At 41.8% G+C, this 12,058-nt stretch overlaps 1 protein-coding gene across 2 annotated transcripts; it reads right to left on the reverse strand.

Annotated features, from left to right (window-relative positions):
- Positions 1-743: 743 nt before the first annotated feature.
- nars1 (asparaginyl-tRNA synthetase 1) lies at positions 744-11,692 on the reverse strand. 2 transcript variants are annotated; one of them, XM_014972911.2, is made up of 15 exons: positions 11,525-11,692; positions 9,697-9,779; positions 9,355-9,420; positions 8,833-8,925; positions 8,649-8,738; positions 5,527-5,605; positions 5,376-5,446; positions 5,093-5,179; positions 4,389-4,610; positions 4,066-4,265; positions 3,437-3,572; positions 3,248-3,361; positions 1,960-2,091; positions 1,484-1,615; positions 744-1,414 (listed from the first exon to the last, which is right to left on the reverse strand). In XM_014972911.2, the coding sequence occupies exons 1-15, from the start codon at positions 11,544-11,546 to the stop codon at positions 1,283-1,285; spliced, it is 1,659 nt and encodes a 552-aa protein (XP_014828397.2). In that variant the 5' UTR covers positions 11,547-11,692; the 3' UTR covers positions 744-1,282. The 2 variants fall into 2 exon arrangements, with proteins under 2 accessions (XP_014828397.2, XP_014828396.2); XM_014972910.2 differs by having other exon boundaries at positions 11,504-11,692.
- Positions 11,693-12,058: the final 366 nt, after the last annotated feature.

Raw genomic sequence — 12,058 nt, forward strand, 5'->3', positions numbered from 1 at the left:
CTGATGATCAAGTGATGAGCTTCCAAAGCAAATTCTTGTTAAATGTGTTAAATTGTTGGGTTCATTTTATCTTGAGACATATTGGATATTCAACAGCCTTTTGAGTTTTTGTAATATTGTAATTTGCTAAACCAAATTTCTTCCATTTACCTAAAGGAAACGTTGGAAATCAGTTGTGCCTGGTCACTTCATTCTTTACTAATTAAATCCATAATTAAATGTGAAATTGATTTAATTTGTGAAAGGCACGTTAAAGTTGCTTGACTTAATTTAATGTTCCTGGGCTGCAGGTTAAACTGCCACTGTGGCTCATTAAACATCTGACTGGTTAACATGAGCAGCACTAATTAACACTAATCACTTTAACTTTAATTAACCTGGCAGATATAAATCTATAATGTTCTGCTGAAAGGATTCAGTTTATAGTAAAATATAATTTTTGTAAAATGTCTTTAGTAGAATCTGACCTTTGACTTACAAAAACTGCTTTCCTCCAGGTCCCTTCAAATGGATCTGGATTTTTCTTTTTTTTTATATAAACAGGCACCAAAATCACAACAATCTATTCATTTGTTTTTAACTTTGAGGTTCAACTTCTGAAAGTTTAACATAATTAAACAGTGAATTACATGTTTTGGATTAAAAAATGTAATTCTTTTAGTTTTAATGAACTGATGCAGAAATTGGGAACATTGTAATAAGTGATGATCCGAGGCGGTTTACAGAAGAGTCGACCTGCAGGCTCCTGGTAGAATCACATTTTATTTCAGTGCAGTTTCAGCAGGAGGATTTCAGATGAAGATGCAGAACAAAAACTTTCCTCTAGTTCTGGTTTCTTGACGGGTTTCTGCAACAAAACGCTCCAAGAATCAGAAAACTGTCGAGTTATTTATACGGGAAATAAACTTTAGGCAGAACGACGACAGAACCAGTAAAAATCAGAAAGAAGGAACATTGATTTCTGTAACTTCTACTGTACATAATAATCAGATATTTTGGTGATTGAATCCTACGTTGAGCCATAATTAGCCTTTAATCCTGAACGGGGAGACGGTTTGTAGCGAGAGGCTGAATCTGGGAACTTTGAATATTCCAGAGTAAATATTTATCTGCTGAGCGTCAAACATGATCCGCCTGAATGTTTCAGGAAACCGACGACGTCTCTGGCTTCCACTTCGACACCGTAAGACATGAAAACTAAGAACTCTGCTGTAGCATGCAGCGACTCGTACGGCCTGCAGGGGGCGCTGCTGTGATCCAGAGGTGAGGGCTGGTGGTGCGTTCAGGGCCGGCAGCGCTGGATGAAGCGCGGGTACAGGCAGACGTCCCGGATGTGGTGTCGGTTCAGCAGCCAGGTGAGGAAACGCTCCAGGCCCAGACCGTAGCCGCCGTGGGGACACGAGCCGTACTTCCTCTGCAACGCCGGAGAACCGGGTCAGACCGGGTCAGACCGGGTCAAACACAGCAAACAGCTGACGCTCACCTGGTCCGTGTACCAGTAGTACGGAGTCGGGTCGATCCCCTCCCTCTTGTATCCCTCCAGAAGCTCGTCAGAGTCCCAGATACGCATCGAGCCGCCGACGATCTCCCCGACGTTCGGCATCAACACGTCCACCTGGGGGCGACAACGAGACAACCCAGCTTTACTCCCAACATCCTTCTGAACCTGCAGCTCGGATAAAACTAAACATGTCTAAAAAGATTTATTTTATCATGTAACAGCAGAGATAAATCATTTCAGAACCTTTTCTGCTTTCATCAGGTGAAACTCAACTGAAAAACATAAATCTGATGCAATAAACTGGTAAAATTACGACTTAATCCTGAAAAAATTATTCTCGCATTTTATGACTTTATCCTTGTAAAACGTTTTTCCTTGTACTCCGAGTTTCATGAAGAGTCCGGTTCTGGACTCGGTCCTGTCCGGTTTTCTAACCCGCCTCCAGCCTCTGGTCCTACCGACTCGGTGAGGCGCCGGTCCTCTGGGCAGCGCTGCATGTAGAAGGACTTGATCTCTGCCGGGAAGCGGCAGAGCAGGATGGTCTCGTTGATGGAGTCGGTCATCAGCCTCTCTGGAGCTTCAGGGATGTCCTGAGAATCAAACGCTGAGAATCAAACGCTGAGACTCAAACGCTGAGACTCAAACACTGAGAATCAAACACTGAGAATCAAACACTGAGAATCAAACACTGAGAATCAAACACTGAGAATCAAACACTGAGAATCAAACACTGAGAATCAAACACTGAGACTCAAACACTGAGAATCAAACACTGAGAATCAAACACTGAGACTCAAACACTGAGACTCAAACACTGAGACTCAAACACTGACAATCAAACACTGACAATCAAACACAAAGGCCACACAGGTCTGACTTCATCACATCATTAAACATCACTGAAATGTAAAAGTATTTTTTTTACTGGCCAGGAAGATGATAAACTGATATACTGTTGAGACAATAGCGCCCTCCGCTGGTACGTCTTATAACTGCAACCATTTAACTGAATAATCAGTCACTGAAGTTTTCTACCAACGTGACAGATTCTCTGCAGAAATGCATCAGTGGTAAACAAAGTTATTTATTTGATAAATATCAAATAAATATAAATATCAAATCCATCCACTTTCTAACACCTTGTCCCTCAGTGGGAGCTGCTGGTGCCTCTCCAGCTAATGTTCCAGGTCAGAGGTGGACAGTCACCTGGACAGGTCACCTGGACAGGTCACCAGTCTGTCGCAGGGCAACACGGAGACAAACAGGACACACAACCATACACACACCTAGGGAGAATTTAGAGACCAATTAACCTGACAGTCATGTTTTTGGACTGTGGGAGGAAACCGGAGTACCCGGAGAAAACCCACCAGGCTCAGGGAGAACATGGAGACTCCATGCAGAAAGACGGGAATCAAACCCAGAACCTTCTTGCTGCAAGGCAACAGCTCTACCAACTGCACCACTGTGCAGCCTAGAGTTATAACATTAAAGCTCTGCTCTCATATTTTTGCAACTTTATTTTCGTATTTTTACGACTTCACTCGCCTTCGTACGACTATTCTTGAAATCATCTCTGTATTATTAACACTCTCATCTCATTTTTTGAAAAACAGTTTTTTGGGTTTTTATTAACTTAAACTGACTTATTTTTGTGCGAGTATTTGCCCCGTTTCCCCTCCTGATGGTGTGAAAACGTTAAAATCGGGGCAGACCGAGTCGGGATGAGCTGCGTTCAGTCGTCACCTCTCCAAACTCGTAGTGGGTCCCGTCGTCCTTCTTCACATCGTGCTCTCTGAGCCACTCGATGGCCTCAGTGTAGTTCATCCTCTTGAAGGGTCTCTTTGGAGGTTTGAAGTCCTGGAATCAGAATAAAAACCCAACATTAGACGCAGGGATAATGACCCAGTGGAGCCGTGGTCTTCCGTCTCCTACGGGGTTGATGTCGTAGAGCAGCTGAGCAGCAGGAGATCTGAGAACCCGGTCCACCACGTCACAGACCAGATCCTCCAGGCGGGTCAGCAGGTCCTCGAAGGAGATGAAGGGACACTCGGCCTCGATGTGAGTGTACCTGACAAAATGACAGATGACGGGTTTCAGCTGAAGTGGCCAAAAGCTGTTTTTACTGGGCTGAAATCAGTTTAATGAAATGTTTAAAACAAAAATTAAACGTGATTTTCAAAAATATTTACTTGGAGTTATTAAAAAGAGGAGATTTTAAACGGCTTCAGTTCCTCTTAATGGAAAGTGGTTGAGATTAATCCCTACATAAACATCCTGGATATCTTAAAAATGGAAAATCTAACAAAAAGAGAGATTCTATAATATTATATAGATTATATATTATATTACTCTGAACAGCTGATTTAAGATCTTTTCTTGTTTCTTTTTTAACTCGGGGAACTTTCTTCAATCTTCCCTCAGTATCATTTAAGTATTTCTGATTTTTAATCAACTATAACGAGTAAAATTACAAAAATGAAAGTCTTAACTCTGACATATGACAAATTCACACCCAAAAAGTCTTTTTTAGTCTTAATGAGGGGGATTGTAGCTCCACTCACTCGGACAGATGCCTGCGGGTTCGGGACTGCTCGGCGCGGTACGACTGGGCGATGCAGAAGGTGTCGCCCAGGGCAGGTATGCAGGTCTCCAGGTAGAGCTGGGAGGACTGGGTCAGGTACGCCTGCTCGCCAAAGTAGTCGAGGTTGAACAGCGTGGAGCCGCCCTCCACCTGGGTCTGCACCAGCGTGGGAGGAGTGATCTGACAAATCAAAGACACAAACGTCAGAGAAGACTTCACGTTTACTGAGTGGACTTCATGGACAGCATGTAACACATTATGAATCAGCTAAATTGAAGAGTCGTCCGAGTTGCTGTGCGTCACCTCGTAATATCCGCGGCTGAAGAAGTGGTCCCTGAAGCACTGGGTCACCGTTGATCTCACACGCAGGATCTTGGAGACGTTCTCTCCTCGGATCAGCATGTGCCGGTTGTTCAGCTGGACGTCGACGTCCGACTCTTCGTTCAGCAGGTTGTCGGCGCCACCTGCTGGGGCCAAGCCCACCAGCTCCCAGAAGTCGCAGTGCAACTCGTGGCCACCGGGGGCCTGGCAGGAAAAACTCAGTTAGCATGTTTAGCACATGTTTAGTTATAGAGCTACAATTCTAGAAAAAACACCCTTTTATATGTGGCACATAGAAATGTGAAGCTTAGTCACATTCTTAACATTTTAGCAACACTATTTATACCAAAGTGTTGTTAGTGGCAGACATATTTCTTTAGATTATAAATAGTGTTAAAACGAGGTGGCTCAGGTTTCTCCAGATTAAATGTTCTTTATATTAAATTTTAACATTCCTATATCTTTTTATAATGTTGCTATTATTTTTCTAACATTTTATCTTTACACATTTTATTTAAATTAGTTCTGGTTTTCCTTTGTCTTGATGCAAGTTATTTTTATTTTATTTGTATCAAAGTCAAAATAAAATCAGTTTTTTTAATCACGTACTTTTAATTTAAACATATTTATTTTACGTTTCTCATTTATGTTTTACTGCTTGGGGAAGGTGCGTTTGATTTGTTTACCTGTTTCCCCTCAGGAACCGGAGTGATGGTCCCGTACAGAGCGACAGTACTCTCTGTGGACAACAGCAGCCCGTTGTAGCACTGACACTAAACAGGAAAAAACACACACAGGTTTTATTATTTAAATACGTTTTATACAGAAGGAACCGAACTTGTTTGAGATTTTCTAAAAGTCTTGCAGGTTTTCTGAAGGTCTAAATGTTTTATGAAACTGAAAAGAAAAGAAAATATGAATGTTTGGATCAGGAAATGCAAAGTAACGACAGCTGGAAACAAGTTTTACCAGTTTATCAGACAGAACACACTGGAGGAAACCAGTTCCATCCCTCAGCACGATGAACATCAGGTTCTTCCCTGCAGGAAAAAGGAAAGTCCAGTGAATACCGGCTCTCATCCAAGCCACGAGGTGCGATTGATTCTGCTGCGTTTCTCACCCTGCCTCCGGAGGCGGTGCACCCATCCGAACACCTTCACCCTCTCACCTCGCTTGGCCTCCAACATGTGGATTTTCACCTGGAAAAACAAACATGAGCGACATGTTACAGCTCCACCCAAACAGGATTTCTGGTAAAATTTGCCTTTGGAGGACATGAATTCATGGACGTGTTTATAGGCAAAATTAAGACGAAGCAAAGTGACCAATCTTCCACTTCCTGTGAAACTTTAGTTGTTTATGAGCTGAACTGATGGGAGTGCTGCTTAATCACTGCAGGAAATAAAATATAGTATTTTTACAAACCTTAAACCAAGAAAGATAAAATGATGATAAAATATTTTGTAACTGAGGAATCTAAAAATGGTTTAAAATGTTATATATATATATATATATATATATATATATATATATATATATATATATATATATATATATATATATATATATATATATATATATATATATATATAGATATATATATCTTGGAAGATCAAGATAACAAGGAGGGAAGTGAGCCAACTGTCAGAGCTCCAAAGAGGTGCAATGAAAAGACCAGTACCTAAGAAGTACAGCCAGATGCCCATACCTGAAGCACTCGAAACTGCCAAACAAAGGCTCCAAGCCTTGGCCAGCCGCCTAAAGAGATACACAAGAGAGAATGAAGCCAGGAGGATTAACCGGCTCTTCTCCACCCAACCAGCTAAAGTGTACTCTCAATGGCAGGGTAATAACAGAGCAGACCCACCAAGGCTGGAGACTGAACAATACTGGAAAGGCATATGGGAAAGGGAGGCGTCCCACAACAGCAATGCACAGTGGCTAACCTCTCTACGAGAGCCCCGGTAACCATCACTGTGGCAGATGTCCAAGAAAGAGTCTCGGGTATGAAAAACTGGACAGCACCAGGGCCTGACATGATCCATGCTAACTGAAGGGCGCACAATCCTGATCCAGAAGGATCCCTCAAAGGGTTCAGTCCCATCCAACTATCGGCCGATAACCTGTCTCTCTACAACATGGAAGCTCATGTCAGGCATCATAGCAGCTAAGATAAGCGGGCACATGGATAAATACATGAACACGGCACAGAAGGGCATCGGCATAAATAGCAGAGGAGCCAAACACCAACTCCTTGTAGACCACACAGTCACCCGAGACTGCAAAACCCGACACACCAACCTGTGCACCGCTTGGATTGATTACAAGAAAGGATCATTGAACTCTAAGGACTCTAAGAGCCTTCATTGCAAACTCGATGGGGCTGTGGAAAACCACCCTTGAAGCCAACTGCAAACCACTTGCACAAGTGTCCATCAAATGTGGCATATACCAAGGAGATGCTCTGTCCCCACTGCTGTTCTGCATAGGCCTGAACCCCCTTAGCCAAATCATCAACAAGACTGGCTACGGATACCGACTCAAGAATGGGGCCACAATCAGTCACCTCCTCTACATGGATGACATCAAGCTGTACGCCAAGAACGAGCGAGACATCGACTCACTGATCCACACCACCAGGATCTACAGCACTGACATTGGGATGTCATTCGGACTAGAGAAGTGTGGCCGGATGGTTACAAAGAGAGGGAAGGTCATCCACACAGAAGGGGTCTCACTCCCAGAGGGAACAATAGCAGACATAGAGCACAGCTACAAGTACCTGGGAATACCACAAGCAAATGGCAACCTCGATGAGGTCACAAGGAAAGGAGCCACAGCCAAATACCTCCAACGAATAAGGCAAGTCCTGAGAAGCCAGCTCAATGGCAAGAACAAGATCCGTGCTATAAACAGCTATGCCTTACCAGTAATCAGATACCCTGCCAGAATAATTAGCTGGCCAATGGAAGAGATAAAGGCCACGGACGTTAAGACTCGGAAGCTACTAACCATGCATGGAGGGTTCCACCCCAAATCCAGCACCCTGAGACTGTACACAAGCCGTAAGGAAGGAGGCAGAGGACTAGTGAGTGTGAGAGCCACTGTCCAGGATGAAACATCCAAGATCCATAAATACATCAAGGACAAAGCCTCAATGGACGATGTGCTCAGCGAATGTCTCAGACAATGGGGAACAGAAGACGAGGTGCTGGAGGAACCATCATGGGAAGACAAGCCCCTACATGGGATGTACCACCGACAAATAACTGATGTGGCTGATATCAGGAAATCCTACCAATGGCTGGAGAAAGCTGGACTCAAGGACAGCACAGAGGCCCTCATCCTGGCCGCCCAGGAACAGGCACTAAACACCAGAGCAATAGAGGCTCAGATCTACCACACCAGACAAGACCCAAGGTGTAGGTTGTGCAAGGAGGCCTCTGAGACAGTCCAGCACATAACAGCAGGGTGCAAGATGCTGGCAGGGAAAGCATACATGGAACGACATAACCAAGTGGCGGGCATAGTGTACAGGAACATCTGTGCCGAATATGGACTGGAAGCCCCAAGGTCAAAGTGGGGAACACCCCCAAAGGTGGTGGAGAATGACCGAGCTAAGGTCCTGTGGGACTTCCAGATCCAGACAGACAAGATGGTAATGGAGAACCAACCGGACATTGTGGTGGTGGATAAAGAACAGAGGAAAGCCGTTGTGGTGGATGTAGCAATACCAAGTGACCACAACATCAGGAAAAAGGAGCATGAGAAACTGGAGAAATACCAGGGCCTCAGAGAGGAACTGGAGAAGGCCTGGAAGGTGAAGACCACAGTGGTGCCTGTGGTCATTGGGGCCCTCGGGGCAGTCACCCCCAAACTGGAGCAGTGGCTCAAACAGATCCCAGGAACAACATCAGACATCTCAGTCCAGAAATGTGCAGTTCTAGGCACAGCCAAGATACTGCGCAGAACCCTCAAGCTCCCAGGCCTCTGGTAGAGGACCCGAGCTCAGAGGATGAAAGAGACCACCCACGGAGGGTGAGAAGGGAATTTAATTTTTTTTTTATATATATATATATATATATATATAAACTTCTGGTCACATTTGTAAATTAAATCCATACTTTCAAAAATTCATGTTTCCATTTTGCAGCTTTTTAAAATCCAATCTCAAACTAAATCCTTCCACTTCTTGTTTTAAACATGCAATCGAATAAGAAGAATGAGAAGCAGGAGCCCGACCGTCTCAGGCTCAGGAAGGTTCGGGTCGTTCACGATCTCGATCTTCTTGGCCTCCTCCAGGTTCTTCTCCCTCCTCTCGTTGTCCTCAGCCTGCATAACAAACAGAAAGACACAGTTTAAAGGCACAGTCGCCACCTGGTGGATAGTTTTAGTAATGACACTGCGTAGAAACCGAACCACAAACCTCTTTCTTGTCTTTGGCGTCGTTCTTCATCTGCTCGCGGTTGAAGGCTTTCTTAGCGTTCTTCATCTGTGTTTTTGAGATCACCGCCCAGCGCTGAAGACAACACAGCAAAATCCAGAGGTTTTTACTAAATTTTATTTAAACAGCTGGAACAAACCAAGCTGCAGTTCATCTCTCCACCAGGAGGAGGCGCTGAGGCAGGTAAAAACACCTCTGAAGCTCATTAGCTGCATTTCAATTAACCATAAAATGTATCAAATTGAAAATACTAAAATAAATTCACTTAATGGAAACATGACAATTGAACAAGAATATGTTTTTTGATATAAAAATATTTGTGCTAACATGAGACTGGTCACAAGGTTGCCATGGCAACTACTAGATCCATTAGGAGTGATGCCATCAAACATAAATGTGTGGAGTTTATTTCTGCTGGGACTTTAACTCAGGTGGATATGTGGGGAAGAACCTAATGCTCACCGCTAAACACGGTGGAGGACGTGTGATGCTGTGGGAACTCACCTCTCCCTCCTTCTGGGATTCCACGTAGATGGTCGGGAACGGCTCCTTCCCAGCAAACAGCAGCGCCTGACAGGTTCAGATCACAAACTGGATTTAAGAAGTAGAAACAAAACGTCTACGCCAAAAAAATGTAAATAAATCTAAATACCAGTTTTTTTTTTGTTTTGAATTATTTCAATTCAGTTAAGCTTCGAAGACTGCATCTATTTCAATATAATTAGAAAGAACCGTATTTAAAAATGATTAGATTTAGAAGTTCCCTCATATCAATGCGTCATATATTGGTGTTTGTAACAGATTTGCGGTATAAAAAAAAAAGTCCAGCTCTGTTTGTCTGTCTACCTTGAGGGGAGTTTTGAAGGGTTTCTGCTCCGACCCGTCTCCATCCTGGTCGCTGCCGTGTTTATCAGAGACGTACATCTCACCTGAGGAACAGAAACAACAGCAGGTTTAAAACATGAACGCAGAGACTCCATGATTTACCTGAAGGAGGTTAAAGGTCAGGCAGCTGACTCTGAAATGCGGAAATGAATCTGAATCATGAACAAGGCGGATGACGTGAGGAAATAACCTACTGGAGAGTTTCTGCTCTGATGAAACAGATAAAAACTCCCTGATGACAATTATATGAATTTAAGCTGAACATATTTTTGATCTGGATAAAACCAGGCGGTCACATCAGGCCAACAGATTTAAACATTTTCCATTTTAAAAAATATTTCCAGACTAAAATTGACCATTTTCTCAACCATTTTTTTAATTCAAGATTTTAATTCAAATATTTACACTAAATTTTCCTGTTAGCTCCAAACCTGAACTATGCATCCGATTTATGGTTGTACCAGAAATATCCAAAGGTTATTTGGATTTCTGTATAAAAATTCATCTAAATTAACAAATTAAAATCCCAACCCAAATTAAAACGTCTCATTTTAACCAGAATCTGTTTCTATTAGTTACGAAGAAGAACCAGATGAGTAAAACTGAAAGTGAAAGAATGCTAAATGTTGCAACATTGCAGCAGGAGATCTTGACATCAACTCATCTGCAACTGAAACACCAGAAACATTTAACAACTGACTGTAAATAATAATAATAATAATAAACCAAAGAAGCATTTAGTCTATTCAGCCCCATCCTGAGTTTTAGATTTACACAGTTTTAGATTTACGCTTGGATGCAGAAATGGGGCAAATTTTTACAGCCTTCATTTTTGATTGGATTCAAAAACCTGAATAAAAGAACCAGCAGTAAACTCAATGTTTGTTGCATTAAATATAGATAAAAAATGAAAACATATGAAAACAAAATGAGAAAGAATAAGCAGTAAATAGTGAAAGGGAGAAAAGGGGTCTAAAATATAATTTAATTTCTGGTTTTGAGTCAAACTGAGCTTATATTTACATTAGTCAAGCTTTTGCTCCTCCTTTGCACCAGATTCAGAAAATAAGCATCTAAATACAGAAACAACCTGTTTTCCAAGGGATGACAGGTTGGAAACGTTTTAGAATAACTTTTTAGTATATATAATACACTATATTATATATAAGGCCATATGTATATCTTAATAAAATTATATACAATTTAAAAAATGTTAATTTACATTTTTGTAAATTAAGTTAAAAAAGAAACTCCTGTATTACATAGATTTATTACACAAATACACATTTTAATTGTTTATTTGTGTCAAGTTAGATGATTATCGCCAAAAGAAAAACAGGAAAAATAACAGCTGTAGTTTTCAGGTAACACCATATGTCTTAAAGTTGAACAGATGTAACCGAAAAACCTTTTTAAATTCCGTTTTTATTAAATTATCCGATTAATGAAAGTAATCTGACTAAAAATGTTGCATTTCCTCCACAGATTGGTTGTCATATTTTATCCCTTTAACCTCCGCACTGCAGAATGACAGCTACCTGAGCCTGAATTAGCTTAACCTAACATTAGCTTCCAGTCTTTATTTACGCTTTTCATTCAATCTGTAAGGGAACAATAAGACCAGTTACAGTAAAATAAATCAAACTAAGGACTCATTGATTGATAAAGCAGACATTTAACCACCTTTATCAACGCCATACCAACCCAGACACACACATGTCCCTGCTAACCAGCTAGCTCCCCCTGGACAGGCTCGTTTATCTCTTACCGACCGAGACTTGGTCCACACCTTTAGTTATCTCCGTCGCCATGTCGGCCCACTTCTAAAAACAACTCGCTGAAAGCAAAACGTGGCAACTTTGTATTAAAAAAATCTAAATCAGCCGTTAGAAACAAACACCGGCGACGTCTCCGGGCTCCTAACGTGCAACTTTGCATCAGCCTACTGCAGCTTCATAGAGAAGGCGAGACAAACATCTGATTGGTCAGTCTGGAAACGTCACGCATATTACGTTGAATCTGATTGGTTACATTCAATGTCAACAACTGTTGTATTCAATGTTAGCTTGAATTCATACTTAAGGTTTTTCGGAGGAAGATAAACTAATAATGCATGTTTCACGTAAGACACATTTCATCTCAAAATTTAAATTTTAAGACTCCACCTAGATTTTAAAACCAAAAATAATATGACATTTATTTATTTATTTATTTTTTTAGCTATACCTCACAAAATCGAGTTTTTTTATATCCGTAATTGAACGTATCATGACGAAAAGAGGCGGAGTTATTGCAGATTTTGTTTTCTGTCAGGTGTCTTGAT

The sequence above is a fragment of the Poecilia mexicana genome, unplaced genomic scaffold, assembly GCF_051168715.1.
Source record: "Poecilia mexicana isolate PSO_F unplaced genomic scaffold, ASM5116871v1 scaffold_12, whole genome shotgun sequence".
NCBI lineage: Eukaryota > Metazoa > Chordata > Actinopteri > Cyprinodontiformes > Poeciliidae > Poecilia > Poecilia mexicana.

Coding starts and splice junctions, on each gene's coding strand:
- nars1 (XM_014972910.2), bottom strand. CDS start 11,546: ATGGCGACGGAGATAACTAAAGGTGTGGACCAAGTCTCGGTCG. Junction 5,606..8,648: donor ACCTTCCTGAGCCTGAGACG/GTCGGGCTCCTG, acceptor TTGTTTTTCCAG/GTGAAAATCCACATGTTGGA. Junction 1,415..1,483: donor ACTACTGGTACACGGACCAG/GTGAGCGTCAGC, acceptor CCGGCGTTGCAG/AGGAAGTACGGCTCGTGTCC.